The 18,413-nt window shown below is 38.6% G+C and overlaps 2 protein-coding genes across 4 annotated transcripts; one reads left to right on the top strand and one right to left on the bottom strand.

The window, feature by feature from the left end:
• Window positions 1-902: 902 nt before the first annotated feature.
• On the bottom strand, window positions 903-7,439 carry LOC148981882 (uncharacterized). Of its 3 annotated transcripts, none has more exons than XM_089129032.1 (5): window positions 7,199-7,439; window positions 6,141-6,350; window positions 4,013-4,069; window positions 1,548-3,563; window positions 903-1,178 (listed from the first exon to the last, which is right to left on the bottom strand). In XM_089129032.1, the coding sequence occupies exons 2-5, from the start codon at window positions 6,196-6,198 to the stop codon at window positions 1,114-1,116; spliced, it is 2,196 nt and encodes a 731-aa protein (XP_088985158.1). In that variant the 5' UTR covers window positions 6,199-6,350; window positions 7,199-7,439; the 3' UTR covers window positions 903-1,113. The 3 variants fall into 3 exon arrangements, with proteins under 3 accessions (XP_088985158.1, XP_088985159.1, XP_088985160.1); XM_089129033.1 differs by having other exon boundaries at window positions 6,141-6,272; XM_089129034.1 differs by having other exon boundaries at window positions 903-3,563.
• A 4,144-nt stretch (window positions 7,440-11,583) lies between these two features.
• LOC120475413 (uncharacterized) lies at window positions 11,584-14,402 on the top strand. Its single transcript, XM_039666098.2, has 2 exons — window positions 11,584-11,854; window positions 13,329-14,402. The coding sequence occupies exons 1-2, from the start codon at window positions 11,797-11,799 to the stop codon at window positions 14,087-14,089; spliced, it is 819 nt and encodes a 272-aa protein (XP_039522032.2). The 5' UTR covers window positions 11,584-11,796; the 3' UTR covers window positions 14,090-14,402.
• Window positions 14,403-18,413: the final 4,011 nt, after the last annotated feature.

Here is an 18,413-nt window from a genome sequence, read left to right as displayed (position 1 = left end):
TCTCCTTTAGCCATCTTGGCAACATGAATGCGTTTTATGACTTACTAATGGTGCGATGGGGAATCGTCCTGAACTGTGGAATACAGTGTTGTTTATTAAATGGATTAGAGCGTTGACTTCGGTTCTCCAAGTCATCAACTTTATCCATCAGGTAAATGTTGTCCTGCCCCAGCTGTTGAACACGTGTGACACACTCCTGCACATTGTCTTCATTAGCCCCCAAGCGCTGCTATAGCAAATTGAATTGTTCTCGCAAAGTATTTAATGTCTTGATATGTTGAATGGTGTCCCACAATGTTTATAATGAGATGTGACGCTCCTCCATTGTAGCAAAGATGCGAAAGAATAAACAAATCTCGTAGCTATTTAGAATAAATTAGTTGATGCCTAACTTAATAAGAGTCGGTTTAGGTCAAAAGCATATAGATCAGGATAAAGGAGAATTAACAACCCTATATGACGCTTTTCCACTACATGGTACCAGCTTGACTCGACTCGGCTCGCCTTTGTTTGGTTTTCCACTGTGTAAAAGTTGTACCTGTACCTGCTTTCAGGTACTTTTTTTTTGTACCACCTCCGGCGAGGTTCTGAGAGAGCCAAGGCGTTACAAAAATCATGTCACGTGAAAACAATGCCGACTGCTGATTGGTCAGAGAGAATCGTCACCATTCATGTGTCATCATTACACGTACCAGATAGAGTATCCATGGTAACCCCGCTATTTTTAAATAGTTTGAGCAGAGATAGTCACTAAACTTACTACTATTATTATGGCAACTCGGAAGAATACGCCGTGGTCAAAAGAGGAGGTGCAGACTTTCCTTTATTTGGTTGCCCAAGAGAGGATCCAGCGAGAGCTTGATGGGGCAACGAGGAACGAAAGGCACCGCTATGGTGACCGGGTACTATTTGTGGAGGAACTGTCTGCAATGGAAAACGGAACGAAAAGCGAGCCGAGTCGAGTCGAGTCCAGCTGGTACTGGTAATGGAAAAGCGCCATATGATAAGAGAGACATGCAGACGTGAGACTGAGAAACGTTAAGTCACACTCTAACTACTTTAAAAGAGTTATAGTAAACAATGAAGATCCACATGTGTCTCTTAAAGTTTCCTTTATCCATAAAGCTCTTCCTGAATTGATCTCATGTGTAAGGTTCTCTCTGGTTCTCCCATCAGGTCTATAAGAAACATTAAATCATGTGACATTTCAAATGAGAGAAACAATATGAAATAAAAAGATCAAGTCAAGATCATTGATGAGTTCAATAGTCATTTTAAACCAATCAAATCTGGTTTGAGGAAGGTTCAAATTCACATTTAGGAAACTGGACATTTGTATGTTCTTGGAATGTTACAAATCAACGTTCGTAGAATTTTTAAGTTAAATTGAAATTGTTGAAAGTACGTTTGAGTAACATTATACCTTTTAAAATACATTCCTCTAACTTCAAGAAAACTGGAAATAATTTACGTTCCCAGAACCAACATTCTGAATATTTGGAGAACGTTCTTATTTTAAAAAGTCAGTAAGCCGGGGAACTAATTACCGTGACTGCTGTGATGTGGTTTTTCCACTGTATGGATCTTCATGTGTTGTTTCAGGTGAGTTTTAATAGAGAAACTCTTTCCGCACTGATCACACGTGTGCGACTTCTCTCTGCTGTGGATTCTCTCGTGTTTTTTTAGAGATGATGACTGACTGAATCTCTTGTCACAGTGTGAACACTTGTAAGGTTTCTCTCCAGTGTGGATCATCTCATGTGATTTCAGATTTGATGATCGACGAAATACCTGGTCACAGTGTGAACACTTGTAAGGTTTTTCTCCAGTGTGGATCCTCTCATGTGTTTTCAGAGATGATGACTGACTGAATCTCTTTTCACAGTGTGAACACTTGTAAGGTTTTTCTACAGTGTGGATCTTCTCATGTTTTTTCAGATATGATGACTGACTGAATCTCTTGTCACAGTGTGAACACTTGTAAGGTTTTTCTCCAGTGTGGATCCTCTCATGTGTTTTCAGAGATGATGACTGACTGAATCTCTTGTCACAGTGTGAACACTTGTAAGGTTTTTCTACAGTGTGGATCTTCTCATGTTTTTTCAGATATGATGACTGACTGAATCTCTTGTCACAGTGTGAACACTTGTAAGGTTTTTCTACAGTGTGGATCTTCTCATGTGTTTTCAGATGTGATGACTGACCGAATCTCTTGTCACAGTGTGAACACTTGTAAGGTTTTTCTCCACTGTGGATCTTCTCATGTGTTTTCAGATGTGATGACTGACTGAATCTCTTGTCACAGTGTGAACACTTGTAAGGTTTTTCTCCAGTGTGGATCCTCTCATGTGATTTCAGATCTGCCGACTGATTAAATCTCTTGTCACAGTGTGAACACTTGTAAGGTTTTTCTCCAGTGTGGATCCTCTCATGTGATTTCAGATCTGCCGACTGATTAAATCTCTTGTCACAGTGTGAACACTTGTAAGATTCTTCTCCACTGTGGATCTTCTCGTGTGTTTTTTGATATGATGACTGACGGAATCTCTTGTCGCAGTGTGAACACTTGTAAGGTTTTTCTCCGGTGTGAATTCTCTGGTGCCGTTTTAAATGGCTTGCTAAAGAAAAAGTCTTCTCACACTCAAAGCACATGTACTCTCTCACACCAGTATGAGTTTTCTGATGTGTATGTAAATATTGCAGCAGTGAAAAACTCCTTCCACACACAGAACATGAATGTGGCTTCTCCTTCATATGAACTGTCAGGTGTTTCTTCAGGTGCGATACCCGATTAAATGTTTTGCTGCACTGATCACATGAGAACGGCTTCTCTCCGGTGTGGATCCTCATGTGAACATTAAGACATGATGATTGGCGGAAACTCTTTCCGCACTGATCACATGAGAACGGCTTCACTCCGGTGTGGATTCTCATGTGAACATTAAGAGATGATGATCGACAGAAACTCTTTCCGCACTGATCACATGTGAATGGCTTCTCTCCAGTGTGGATTCTCATATGTTTCTCAAGATATTGTTTGGTTGTGAAACTCTTTCTACACTGAGTGCAGGTGAAAGATTTTTTGGCTCTTCTTTTCTTTAAAAATGCATTTTTAGTCTTTGAGCGACAAGAGGGTTTTCCAACAGGCAGGACATGCTGTTCCTCCTTCACTTCTCTCAGTTCTTCTCTCTCCTCCTTCACTTCCATCAGTTCTTCTCTCTCCTCCTTCACTTCTCTCAGTTCTTCTCTCTCCTCTTTCACTTCTCTCAGTTCTTCTCTCTCCTCCTTCACTTCTCTCAGTTCTTCTCTCTCCTCCTTCACTTCTCTCAGTTCTTCTCTCTCCTCCTTCACTTCTCTCAGTTCTTCTCTCTTCTCCTTCACTTCTCTCAGTTCTTCTCTCTCCTCCTTCACTTCCATCAGTTCTTCTCTCTCCTCCTTCACTTCTCTCAGTTCTTCACTCTCCTCCTTCACTTCACTCAGTTCTTCTCTCTCCTCCTTCACTTCACTCAGTTCTTCTCTCTCCTCCTTCACTTCACTCAGTTCTTCACTCTCCTCCATCGGGTCTGACATGAAATAATTTTGATTGTCAGTACAAAAAAAGGTTAACAAAAGTAATATGAAGTTTAAGGAGATAAAAAGAGCTCAAATTTAATAACAATAGTAATAGTAATAATAATAGTAATTTCCATAAATGAGGTACACTGATCTTTTAATAATTATTTTTAAAATGTTATAGACACAAATCCCATGTTTCTGTAAGAACTGTTAAATACATCTGATCAAATGACACAATTATCTAATGTAATATTTGCATTATAGCATATACAATAGTCTCGTAATGTTGATACCAATGTTTAGATTGATATTTAATTTATTTTACTTAAAACCTTTTAATTATTACAGTCCAGTCACACTAGAACTTTAATTCCCAATGACTCCCATTGTTTCGCATGTGAACGTGGGACATCAGAAACACAAGTGGAAAAAGAGGCCACAATCTGCAAGAGCTCACCAAAACTGGACAGTTGAAGACTGGAAAAATGTTGTCTGGTCTGATGAGTCCCGATTTCTGTTGAGATATTCAGATGGTAGAGTCAGAATTAGGCGTAAACAGAATGAGAACATGGATATATCATGCCTTGTTACCACTGTGCAGGCTGCTGGTGGTGGTGTAATGGTGTGGGGGATGTTTTCTTGGCACACTTTAGGCCCCTTAGTGCCAATTGGGCATCGATTAAATGCCACGGCCTACCTGAGTATTGTTTCTGACCATGTCCATCCTTTTATGGCCACCATAGACTCATCTTCTGATGGCTACTTCCAGCAGGATAATGCACCATGTCACAAAGATCGAATCATTTCAAACTGGTTTCTTGAACATGACAATGAGTTCACTGTACTAAAATGGCCCCACAGTCACCAGATCTCAACCCAATAGAGCATCTTTGGGATGTGGTGGAACGGGAGCTTCGTGCCCTGGATGTGCATCCCACAAATCTCCATCAACTGCAAGATGCTATCCTATCAATAGGGGCCAACATTTCTAAAGAATGCTTTCAGCACCTTGTTGAATCAATGCCATATTGAATTAAGGCAGTTCTGAAGGTGAAAGGTGTCAAACACAGTATTAGTATGGTGTTCCTAATAATCCTTTAGGTGAGTGTAAAGACAGTTCACTTCGTGTATACAGGCGGCGCCATCTTTGGAAAACAGTCTCGACTAGTCAAACCACGAACATCTTGCTGAGTGATCTGAACTGTATGAAGTTCAGCGAACTTCTGAACTCTATGAACGGCGTTCGGGGATCGACTTATCGAGACTATTTTCTAAGACGGCTCCTGTCTGTATACACGAAGTGAACTGTCTTTATAAAGTATCTTCTTATTAAACGGTCTGTACACTTACAAAGTTCTCAATGCTTTGTTTTGCATGCAGGGACCCTCATTAGCCGCATTTCCACTGCCGGGCTAGGGCTGGGCCAGAGCTAACAGGGAGCCGAGCCAAGATAGTGGCCTCGAGCCTCAAGCACCGGGCTTGCGTTTCCACTGCAGGGCCAGTAGCCCCGCAGCGCTGCCCTAAACCCCACCCCTAACACGCCTTTCTGGATCAAACGTCATACAACCCAACCCTATTATGAATTAATTTATTTTTTAAGTTAGGAAGATAGCATGTATATTTACTCACCGGCCGTTGCTGCAATAGTGTCCCGATTGTCTCGCGAGTCGCCAGTAACAGAGGGACGGTGACCCAGCACACCGTCCATCAAGTCGAACCATGGAAAAATCATTCTCTGAACTCCGCTTTGTCCATTGTGCATTATAATCGCCTTGTACAATACTGCGCCCGTAACTTTTGTATTTTTTTCCTGAACTTGAAGCATTGCTAATATAAAAAAAGTGAAATGTGCATCTTGCTTCAGATCATAATGTTCCATAACACCGATAAACTCCGCCTTTTACTTTGAGCACGCCTCTAGCCCGAGCTGGCCCCCTCTGGCCCAAGGTATTCGACGGGCCAGAAATCCTGGCTGTTGGCCCCGAGTAAGCCCTGATCAAGACCCGGAAGTGACAGTGGAAACGCGACTGGCTCTGGCACGCACTAGCACAGCTCGGCCCTGGCCCGGCAGTGGAAACGCGGCTAGTATGTTACTGTGTTAGTGTGGGGCTACTTTGAGCCTTGTTAGTGGTATAAACTAGCGATTTCTTTTTACTTAGTCAATGCCCCCATTACTAGCGTTATACGCTAAACATTTTTTAGAAATAAAACTCTTTACATTCGATTAACATGAAAACAAATCTCAGAGAACGGTTCAATAGATACCGATGTTTTATTAGACCAAAGGTTCATTTTGCACCGGAGTTCTCCTTTAATACTGTAAGAGCATTTGATTCCCGAGATGCAGAAAACAGGATGGAATCACAGAATCCAGTCACTAATGGAACTTACTGTATAAAACGCAACCAGAATTGAATTGTGGGATGAATAAATCAAAAGAATCAGATATCGATACGGACTAGTGGCTGTGAATATTAAAGCTCATAATGTGTAAGGCTGAAATAACCTCAGATACTTTGAACTTCTGAGATACATGAACATGAATGTTCTCCAGCATCATGAATGAATGAAGAATAAACACCAACCTCTTTGTTCTTCAGGATCTTCAGTGTGTTTCATTCTGCAGGGTTCTGGATCACTCATGTTCTCACTGTCCTCTTTAATAAACTGCAGATTTCAGCTCTTCCTGATGCTCTGATGATCGTCTTCACTTGCAGCTGATAGGAATTTACAGCATTTATAGGGGAATTACAGTAGGAGGAGCTTCACTGATGATGTAATTGCTGTGGGAGGAGCTGATGTGTCCAAATCAAAATTATATATCACTTACTGAGTTTGTTTTAATAGGGTCAAAGACCAGCAGTTTAATTTTAGAGTGATATTACATTTATTTATTTATATACATAGAAAATCCAGTAAATGCAAGTGTAATGTTTGAAACAACTTTTGTGAAAACAAATTGCCAGTAAAATAGGTGAAATAATGTTGGATTCATTCAGCATAACATATATATGTAAAAATGAAACAGCATAATTATTTTTAAGTATAATTACTTTTTTTTTTTTAGAAACTTATAAAAGAATAGGAGATCATACTATATGTAATTATTTTTAAATGATAAAAAACTTCTTGCTGACAAAAAAGTGGTTTAAAGGATAGTGGCAAAAGTATTATACTGAAAAGTATGTTGGAGCTGCACTATGATCCTAATATGCAGTTTTTGAATGTAATCAAATGATTATTGTTCTAAATATGCCTGGAAATAAAATAAAACTACTCTGCACATTTAAGAACACACACAGATAAATATAATAATGTTAGAATTAGAAATAAAACTCTCTTTATATATATATATATATATATATATATATATATATATATGCCTGTCAATCGTAAAACAATTTTTATTTCTAATTCTAACATTAAAGAACTGTAAGAAAAAACATTTAAAAGCATAAAAGACAAATAAGATGCTAAGCAACAAATCCCCTTAGCTGCTGACACCAATGAAATGAGATTTAAGTGACAATTTACAGGAGATGTGAAGACAGCATAATAAGTTTAACTGTAGTTTAACTGTGTGTTGTTAAAGAGGGCAAGCTTTATCATTTAATTGAGCTGTGAATGCGTTTTAGACACTTACATTGTTCTTGCTCCGTCAGTGCAATAACTCCGTCCATGTTATGAGCCGAGTTTTTTATTTACTTTAACTGCTCAGTGCTCTGGTATTATCAATGGGATTACAATATTTCAGGTGTTGCTATTCACATTTAAAATCAGAATATTAGCATAGCTCACTTACATTCACAGAAATATTGAAATGTTAGCGATACTGATACAAAACACGAGCGCCATGATTGAATGTCAACAACGCGCGGTTTGAACGTCCCGCCCCCTAGCCGAACAAAAAGTTTTGATTGGTTTTGCACCCAAGTCAGACCTGTCTGTTATTGGCTGAAGTGCTTCAGATCTGTCTGTTATTGGCTGAAGTGCTTCAGACCTGTCTGTTATTGGCTGAAGTGCTTCAGCGCAGTGCCCCCCCCCCCCCCCCTTTTTTTTTTTTTACTGTCTATGCTGCTTTTCCCTCATTGAATTTTAGCGTCGAGTATTATGAGGTGAAGAGAGCAGTTCACGGTATTTCTCAGCTTTACACACCCATCACACACACTTTATACAGTTAGATTAAGAGACAGACTCAGTTCTGTATTGTTTTCATCGATCACAGCGATACTTTTGCATCTTTTCTGGCGTCTTCCTCCTTAAATAAACTTAGTGCAGCAGAAGCGAGCCTGAGGAGAATATGTGGAGTTCATTCAGACCTGAGCGAGTGTGTGTTAGTTTGTCTGATTGTTACAAGTTAAAATTCAAAGTTTTATTATCTGGGAATCAGTTTCAATTTTTTAAACTGGAACAGATAGCCTACTACTAAATGCTTTATTGAGCTTATAAGTCATATGAGGTATTAAATCAATAATACAATGCCATAGCGTTTTATTTTTGGAATAGTGCTTTGTTTGTGGTGTTCGATCTTTATTTTCAAAAGTTTTATGATAATTAGAGTTTCTGTTATTATTTTAAATGATCCAGCTACTTTTTATGAATAATGTTATAAGATCAAACCCAGATAGCAAACTGACATTGAATCAACGTGGAAATATGACATCGAAACAACGTTGATATGACATTGTTTTGCTCATCGAATTAACGTTGAACCAATGTCAGATGCGTCATTCTTTCAAAACTAACGGAAAATCAACTTGAAATCAACTCGTTGTTTCAACGTTATGAAAGCAAACCAATTTTCGATTTCATTTAGCTTTGAAGAATGCCGCGTCTGACGTTGGTTCAACGTTAATTCGATGAGCAAATCAACGTTGTTTCAATGTCATGAGAGACGTCGTTTCCACGTTGATTCAATGTCAGTTTGCTGTCTGGGAACTCTATATTTAGATTTAGGGATGGGGCCGATCCGATCCAGTATCGGTATCGGGACCGATACCAGCATAATTCACGTATCGGATTTTTCCGATCCAACCTGCGGTGAAATCCGATATTTATGATCCATGTCTGCGCTTTAACGTTGTCTGCTGAAATGACTCCAAAAGTGATTCCCGCCGGGCCTGCTAGTCTGCTATGGCTGGCTGCAAACTGTGGAATGGATACCCTGAACGGAGGTGCAGCTCAATCAGTGACTGTAAAACATAGGGCTCAATGAGACACACCCCCGCTCAGGAAATCCATTCCGCAGTTTGCAGCCAGCTAGCAGGATAGCGCTGAGCTATATAACATGTTCGCTGTGTGGAAATCATATGGTGGAACTGGAAACACCGCTGCAGTGCAGAGCAAGACAGCAAAGTGCAATGTTTGCAAAGCCGTATTAATTAAACTATTTGATGCATGTTTGCAATTCGCAGTCCAGATGAGAAAGAGAGAGATCTCTCACGCGGTGCAACAGCACAACATGACAGCCCGGCGTAATGAGTGACGACAGAGTAAACGTAGCCTGGTTACACTTTAGATCTGTGATATTAGTCTGATTTCCAAATATTAAAGAATATATTGAGGTAAAGAAAAAAACATTAAAAACAATAGCCGCATTCTGTCTAGCCAACTTCCTTCCCATCGCGGCGGTGCACTGTCATTTCTCCCTAAAACTCACACTTTAAGACAGAATCAGCACGATCGATGATTGTAGTAAAATGCAGTCTCTGCTGTTACTAAATTGCGGGACGCTTTTAATAATAAAAAGAGCTATTAAAAGCACAAAATTTGCGCAAGAGATGCTGTTCCCAGTGCGGCGCGCTCCGAAACAGACCGCAACAAGACAAGCAAATTATACTCTGGGCTTCATATGCGCGTCTAAACGATCAAATGTAGCCTGCACAAAAATGTCAAACCGACCGACTTGGAGATTAACACTTAAACAATTTATTATGTCTAAAATGAACGTAGTTATGGAAATATTTGGGAGAAAATATGGTGCATCAGTAGACTATGAAATCTGAACTCGTTCTTAAAGGGGCAGCAGTATAAATGTGACGATTGCGACATTACTGAGAATCAAACAACCAAAGGCAAAGAGAAAATCACTCACAGCTCTTGAATGAATTACTTCAGCTTTAATAAGCATAAATCTATCTATGATAAACTTTGCAGTGCTATTTTACTTTTGATTACTTTATTATAATTCTTTTTAAGACCATACCTGAATAGCCTAATGTTTGTAGACCTTCCTGAAATTAAAGCACTGTGTAGGCCTGTATAATGTGTATCTTTGTTTAATTGTCTATCTATTGTTTAATATATATATATATATATATATATATATATATATATATATATATATTTATATATATATTGACATACATACGTACATATCATCCTTGCCTGTAGAGAGGAGTTTATTTCAGCATCATATAAAATCAACAATAATGATAAATACTATTAAAGCAAACACAGCTCTGGTATCGGAAAAGTATCGGTATCGGCCGATATCCAAAGTCAGGTATCGGGATCGGATCGGAAGTGAAAAAATGTGGATCGGTGCATCCCTATTTAGATTAATTTGGTCATATTATGCTGCTGTAATTATTTATATGTAGTGGTTTGTGAAGATGGGTGTCTTTAGTAGGCCTAATTGTTTTTGTGTTATTTATGTTTTTAATCCATGGTGTAGTGAGAAAATAACAGTATTGCCTTTCAGTGTAGCAGGTTTTTTGGCTTTTATATCCTGACTCAAATAATATGTTTCTAACAGCAAACACTCAGAATAAAGTGAGATGATCTGCTGATGATCCTGAATGGCTTGTTGAATGAGTGTTGATAGTCTGAGGATCATCAATATTAACAGATCTGCTGAAAACACTCTTTATTTCATGACAATAGTTCCTGTTTTCACCTCATTTATTATGCTGATGTCTTCAGATCTCCTGTAAATTGACACTTAAAGCTCATTTCATTGCTGTCAGCAGACAGCTTAGTAATAATATACACTATTTATATTATATTGTCCATGAGCATAAAAAAACAAACTGTAACTTGTATATTTTTGATTTTGGCAGATCAGCTCCTCCCACTAGGGCTGGGTATTGAGACAAATTTCACAATTCGATTCGATTTCGATTCACAAGCTTGCAATTCGATTCGATTTTGATTACGATTCGATTCGATTCAATTCGATATCGATTATTTTGGATATCAGTTACAATAAATGGCAATTTTTCTCAAGGGGAATCAAATCTCTTAAATGCTGTAAACTATGGTCTATAGTCTAGTTGTAGCCTACTAGGCTTCATTAGCCTAATATGAAGGTAATACTTAACTGTTTTGTAGCTATACAAACACTTAAATTACACTTTTATTTATTTTTATAATAAGAAGATTATATGAAATATAAACATTTAAATGGTGGCTGTCATAAAAACTTGCCAGATTTATTCAAATATGCATTAAATATTGAAGAACACTAACGAGTGTGGACTAAAGAGTTTATGTGGGTTTTCTGAGGTAAATATGACGATAAATGACATTGATTACAAGCTGTTTAACTGACGTCTTTCCACGGTTGAAACGCAGATTGAGCGAATCAATGTGAAATGATAGGGATTTAGATAAGTTGTACTCTATCTTTTAACACACTTTCAGATGCTCATTCATGTTTATTTCGCGCTGTAGCTTGTATTATTAATCCGGAAGAGAGATCAGCGCTGCTGCTTCTCTGGAGCTGCGCCAGAGCGATCTCACGCCACAGCGCCAAAACGGCAAAACGCTATTTATGTTTTTGAATTTCTAAAGAAAATGGACGTAATTTGAAAATTGAGACTTTGTTTCATATCAATAGTAACAAAGGACAAAGATTATTGCGAATTGTTGGATGCGCGCAGCCGCGATACAATGTCTCATTCATTCAAATGAAACAGGATGACTAATCGATTCTTGAGATTTAAGAATCGATATCGGTTTGTAAAAATGAGAATCGATTAATATTTTGAGAAATCGATATTTATTACCCAGCCCTACCTCCCACACTGTAATTATTCATCAGTGAAGCTCCTCCCACAACAATTACACTGTCAGTGAAGCTCCTCCTACAGAAATTACATCATTAGTGAATCTCCTCCCACTGGAGTTCAGCAATAAATGCTGTAAATTCCCATCAGCTACAGGTGAAGATGAGCATCAGAGCATCAGGAAGAGCTGAAATCTGTAAAGAATGAGTTTATTAAAGAGGACATTGAGAACATGAGTGATCCAGAACCCTGCAGAATGAAACACACTGAAGATCCTGAAGAACAAAGAGGTTGGTGTTTATTCTTTATTATAACGAGGACATTTTCAGTAACTAATGCAACCGAAACTAAACAGCGTCTAGAAAGGCTTTCACTCAGCGCGCACATTGTTACGACAACACGCTTTGAGTGAGTCATTCAACGAACACGTTCAAAAAAGATGATTCATTAAAAGAGATGTAATGAAACAAGGTGTTAATTTATTTTTAACTTTAAGTTCCACATTTCAAGGCTCGGTTTGTCTTTTTATAAAATTTAAAAAAAAAAATTTTGTGAAAAAATATTTAAAAGCTGAAACATATTTACAATATGTGCTTAGGGGTGGGCCGGGGATGGCAGGGGTAGATGGCAATGTAAGTTTCTGGATATTTTCCGCGGAGCGAAGGGGTCCGATTACCTCTCTCTTTTTTGACCATACATGTGTTTGCATCCATACTCGCTGGGAATACTACCTTTATAATGTAGTATTCCCAGCGGCTTCCTTGCGCTGTGGGATGTTGACCAGCGCTGCTGCTGACGTGCATTTATGGGAAATACCTGTGACGTGGACGTTAAAATGATGATACGACAAATATTTCACTTTCCTCCTTTGTCACCGCAACCTTTCCACGAATATGACATCAAAGACAGACGGAGTTAATTGCACGCACTCTGCCGATCTCTCTCATTCACTGTCTGTGCGAAGCCTCTGTAGGCTAAAAATCACCATGATAAACAGTCTTGCTATCATTATGAACTTGTTTAACATTCAGTAACATGCCGGAAGTTCAAAACAAGAAGGGTATTGCCTTATAAAAAAAACGTGAATATCTCGTTTGCTGCGGTTTCTTGCAATCCTGACTTGGCAGTAGCGCGGTACTAAGATTGTGGTTATTGCGAATTTGCGACAGCCCTAATAGGCGAAAATGTCTTTGTAGTGTTGAGAAGGAGAACTAAATGGTCGTTTTTTGGTTTTTGGCGCCTCTTTTTTCGCGCATGTTCTTAAAGAGAAAGAATCAGCTTGTCACTATAAATCGCTATTTTTTTGCACTAATCTAGTGAATTTTCCCAAAGATATATTCAGAGATGATAGACAAGATGTCATAGAATAATAATTTATTGAAAACCCAAATTTGACAATAAACTGACCTTCAATCTATTTTTAGACTTAATAAAAATGTTCAAGCGCGACATCCTACGGGTTTTCCCAGATCGCATCACAATTGTGTCATTGAGCAAACATATTTAATAGTTCTCACTACAGAAACATGGGATTTGTGCCTATAATGTCTAAAAACAATAACTGGAAGATCAGTGTACTTCATTCATGGAAAGTTTCAGGGATGTATAATTCATTTATAGAAATACATAAATTATTGTATTATTTTATTGCAGTTGTCTGTTACATCTGTGATCATTTTAATCTTCATTCACTCCATATTTCTCTCTTTGAATTATTTTTATTATTTAGAAAAATTTAAAATGAGAGTTTTTCTTTCATGTCAGACCCGATGGAAGTGAAGGAGGAGAGAGAAGAACTGAGTGAAGAGGAGGAGGAACATCATGTCCAACCTGGAGAAAAACGTGCGAGTTTCTCAAAGACTAAAAATACATTATTAAAGAAAAGAAGAGCCAAGAAATCTTTCACCTGCACTCAGTGTGGAAAGAGTTACACAGCCTACCATAATCTTAAGAGTCACATGAAAGTTCATACTGGAGAAAAGCCGTTCACATGTGATCTGTGTGGAAATAGTTTAAAAACCAAACGAAATCTTGAGATTCACATGAGGATCCACACTGGAGAGAAGCCGTTTTCATGTGATCAGTGCGGGAAGAATTTCAGTCATTCATCTTCCCTTAATGTTCACATGATGATCCACACCGGAGAGAAGCCGTTCTCATGTGATCAATGTGGAAAGACATTTATCTGGGCATCAAACCTGAAGAAACACCTGAGAGTTCATATGAAGGAGAAGCCACATTTATGTTCTGTGTGTGGAAAGAGTTTTTCACGGCTGGATTATTTACTTGCACATCAGAAAACTCATACTGCTGTGAGAGAGTACATGTGCTTTGAGTGTGAGAAGACTTTTTCTTTAGCAAGCCATTTAAAACAACACCAGAGAATTCACACTGGAGAAAAACCTTACAAGTGTTCACACTGTGACAAGAGATTCAGTGCGTCATCAAATCTGAAAAAACATGAGAGGATCCACACTGGAGTAGGGCTGGGTATCATAACAAAATGTTCGATACCGATACCTTGACTTCGATACCGGTTCCTGAACAATACCTTTTTCGATACCAATTTTATGTAACCAGTTTTAACAATATAATATTACCTGCATTTTTATTTTATTTTTCAGTTTGTTGACTTTTTCACACTCATATTTTGAGTATGTAAAATAGCACCAACGCTAAAGTTTTCTAATCATTTAACAACATGTTTTCTTTACTTCAATGAGCTCATTGTTTCTGCCTAATCTTAATGCATTGTTTAACAATGAAACTGAATAAAAATTAATTGAAATGCATTACACTGTCACCTCTGACAATAGATCATCACTCTAAATTGTAATTTAGAAACATGCATTTTCTATAAAGTTGCTTTGAAACGATATGTATTGTGAAAAATGCTATACAAATAAATGTGAATTCGATTAAATAAAGGCTACTGGGGGGCGGGATTTATGCCTCACGTTCAGCACACATGAAGCTTGCGGCAAAGCACCGTGTTTTACCGGTCATGGTGGCAATTATCCTGTCGAAAATATTGCATCGAGTCTGGCACATAGGTACACTTTGGATCATTTCCACATATTTTCTATCCATCTGGGTTGGGAAGCTTACACGCGCACACACACGTGCGACGGGCTGTGTCTCTGAGCAGCTGCGTAAATCGCCACAGCCAATCATGCTGCGTACTTATTGTTTCACTGACGTTGAAGAGGTTAAACACTTAGGTACTGAAATTTGGTAACTAAAAACAAGACATGTTTCGATACTCGGTAGTACCGAGGCAATTCAGTCGGTACCTAAAAAGTACCGAACTCGGTACCTAAAAAGTACCGAACTCGGTACCCAGCCCTACTGGAGAAAAACCTTAGTGTGAAAAGTGTTCTCACTGTGACAAGAGATTGAATCAGTCATCACATCTGAAAAAATCATGAGAGGATCCACAGCAAAGACACGTGCTGACCGCATATTAATCCTCTGAGGTCGGCAAACGCGCCGACGCGTTTTGGTAGATTTTTTTTCACATAGCAGAAAAATAGACTCAAACTACTCCATCATTTTTGGTCAGACAGAGTTATATGACAAGAGAAATATGTCAAATAAACTATTAAATGTCTACTTTTTGTATGTGCCCACCTACAATCGAAATAAAATATTGTGCTTTTGTAAAATAAAGAAAATAAACAGGGTGTGTGTTCTGTCTCTCCATCTCCATGAACTTTTTTTCTGAGGCACGTCTCTAAATTTAAACAAAACTCAGCGAATACTATTCACCAATGAATGATCAATATATGTTTATAATCATTTAAGTTTGTACTTTTTAAATTATCTTATATAAAACTAAAAGAAATATTCTCTGTTTATGTAATCTATATAAAAAGACAGCGATATCAGCCTTTCTCATTATCGTAGCTCATTATTTTCCTAATGTGACATGCCCACGGAGAGCGCGCTCAATTCAAACGCAGATGATCTGAAGCAACACATTGAGACGTGTAAACGCCCACATAAACTCGGTAAACACACTATTTTTAGTCAGATTAATGTACTGTCGTCTTGTGAGGCTGAGGATCTGTAATCCTGGGATATTTACCTCAGATCAATTGCTGGCTATTTTCACTTTGAGGAGCGAGGAGTTGAGAATTTTGTAAGTGTTTTATTCTTGTGCATTGTTCTAATCACAATATATATAATAACCTTAGTGTCTGTAAACACAAAAATAGTATTGTTTAAATTTGAATCATGTTTTTTTGTGTGTGTGGAATTAATAAATGAACAAAGAGATGCGCAGTGTTACTAAATAAATGACCACATTTTCTTGACTAGTTTTGGATATATTATAATTTTTTTTATTATGACAGGTTTCAAAAACAATGAATGAAATAATGATAGAAATAACGTCTCGTCTGTATTAGAAAAATAAATACATAAATAACTAAATGAAATGCCTCCAAATTGAACAAAAATAGCTTTCACAAATTTACAAAAGCAAACTAACAAAATATATTGCCTGAAGTGCTTCAGATTTGACTGTTATCCACAAGTTTCCTACGCCCCATGAGGCCTTGCGTCAAAAGTGGGCGCGACTTCCGGTTGGAAGTAAACAAAGCGCGACTTGACATGCTTCACACAAGTTATAGCGAACCAAACTAGCTAACGATGTGGGAACACAACCTCAACGAAATTCAAAAGGGTGAAATAACAGTACCTTTACCCTCCGCAGTAGTTGATTGGGAGTATTATTATAACATTATTAATAATCAATACTCATCGAGGCATGGTGACAGACAGTTGTGCGAGCTGACAAACAAAATAAAAAATACACACTTAGTGTATTTTTTGTGTAATTTGTGCTTTGGAGTTTATTCAAAACTATAAATGAATGTGCTACTTGAATACATTAACTGGCACATTTGGTATTCTGTCAACACAGGCTTTGATCCTGAGTTTAGGTGTAACATCAGTAGCGAACAGCCAATCACATGCTAATCGAGTTTATAGAATATTAAGAATTTAAACAAATGTACTCATGAAGATTCGTCGTCTTTTGGGAGGTGATGGAAACTACAGTCGTTGGCAGGATCAGAGACGGGCTCTGGCAGGATCACTTTGATTTCGTTTTCAGAATGTTAATTTTCTATACGATGTTTTAATGCAGAGATATAGGTCTTACAAAATGGTTGCTAGGGTACACTGTTTGGTTGCTAGGGAGTGGCTTGGCAGCTGCCAATCATGAAGCTCCAAAGTCAATGTGAATGTATAAACCAACCCCCATCTCTATACCATGTTTTGATGCAGAGATAATAAAAACACTGGCCAAAACTCGGCCATCTTGTCCGGAGACACTGGATCTGTAGAAGTGACGTGAACAGTCTCTGGATTGGCAGAAGTGACGTGAACCGTCTCTGAAAGGCAGAAGTGATGTGAACAGTCTCTGACAGGGCAGAAGTGACGTGAACAGTCTCAGGCTCGGCAGGGCTGACGTGACGAGACTCTGGAATCTTTGCTGAGACGTGACGAGGCTGAACAGGCTCTGGCTACCGGGCCCTGGAACGACTGTCCTCTTGACCCTCCGCACTGATTTCAGCGGGGAATCTGCCATACTGGCAACCAGTCCTAAAAGGCCATAGACCGATCTGGTGGCAGGCTTAATGGTTGACGTGGCGTGAAGATTTTCAGAATTGGCAGATGTCAAACTCACAGAAAAAGTTGAGCTGCTCAGTTGCAGGGCAAAGTCAATATACTGTTTTATAGTCCAGCTAGGGTCATGCAATGGGAAGGAAGCTTAGCAGCTCAGATAATCCTCCACAAAAAAATATCATTAAGCATACCTCGTCCATGCAAGTCAGATGAGCAAGCTCCAAAATGTCCATCACATAACGCTCAATTGTTTGATCTCCTTGACGGAGACGCATAGTTTGGGCTGCTGGGTTCATTTTGGTATCACTGCTGGATCTTAGTCTTCTGTTACGAACTGCTCCAAGACATGGAGATGAAGATCCAAATGCAGCTTCATTTAAGAATAGTCATACAGGCAGGGTCAAGAATCATCAGACAGGACAATAGAGAATAAACAGAGGAAATCCAAGAAACAGGCAGAGGTCAGGGCTGGCAGCAATAATCAGAGTCCAAGACCAGCTCAAAGTCGAAAACAGAAAAACAAACATGGGAAACTGCTCAGAAATGCAGACACAAAGTACAACAAGACTTCGCAATAAGTGAATGTGAAAACCAGGTATTTATGGTGTGACCTAAAAGAGATAATGAGAAACAGGTGAATGAGATGAGTGCTAATGAGTCTGGGCAGTGAGTTATGGGAAATGTAGTTTGTAGGTGAAACATGATCGTCAGGTGTGGAGTGCCCTGTGGAGTGTCAGAATCAGCACGGTCTGTGATTGTTGTAAAATTCTGTCTCTACTGTTGCTAAATAGTAGCCTGACTTCATCATACTCATATTCTGGTCAGAAGATGAGTCCGAGACCGCTCTGTATGGCTTTGATTATGAGGCGTGTCTTAACCGAACCAGGAAAAAAAACTCTGCACTCAATTGGATAGTTGGACAAACCTACAACCAATCAGAGCAACGCAGTAAGTCAAATACTTTGCATAGCATAGTTGTCAACAATAGAGCTTACTTATTTTAGAAGTAAAATAAAGAGTGTTGCTTCTTTCATTTGGTCCTTCATGAGTGCGACCAAAGGAGAACCCACAACGATCACATGCTTTTCATTACGTCCCATCTTCTTAACTTAGTGACCGTCAGAGCTAGCTGATAAGTTACATTTTTGCCGAATATCTTTCTGATCGACAAATGCCTTGATTGCAGTTTTCTGTTTGTCTATTAAAATTAATGTG

This window comes from Pimephales promelas, chromosome 3 (genome assembly GCF_988280905.1).
Source record: "Pimephales promelas chromosome 3, fPimPro1.hap1.1, whole genome shotgun sequence".
Classification (NCBI taxonomy): domain Eukaryota; kingdom Metazoa; phylum Chordata; class Actinopteri; order Cypriniformes; family Leuciscidae; genus Pimephales; species Pimephales promelas.
The sequence above is the reverse complement of the archived record's forward strand: the minus strand, read 5'-3'. Positions and strand labels throughout refer to the sequence as shown.

Coding starts and splice junctions, on each gene's coding strand:
- LOC148981882 (XM_089129032.1), bottom strand. CDS start 6,198: ATGAGTGATCCAGAACCCTGCAGAATGAAACACACTGAAGATCCTGAA. Junction 4,070..6,140: donor AGATCCTGAAGAACAAAGAG/GTTGGTGTTTAT, acceptor ATATCTCAACAG/AAATCGGGACTCATCAGACC. Junction 3,564..4,012: donor TCTTCAACTGTCCAGTTTTG/GTGAGCTCTTGC, acceptor ATTTCATGTCAG/ACCCGATGGAGGAGAGTGAA.
- LOC120475413 (XM_039666098.2), top strand. CDS start 11,797: ATGAGTGATCCAGAACCCTGCAGAATGAAACACACTGAAGATCCTGAA. Junction 11,855..13,328: donor AGATCCTGAAGAACAAAGAG/GTTGGTGTTTAT, acceptor CTTTCATGTCAG/ACCCGATGGAAGTGAAGGAG.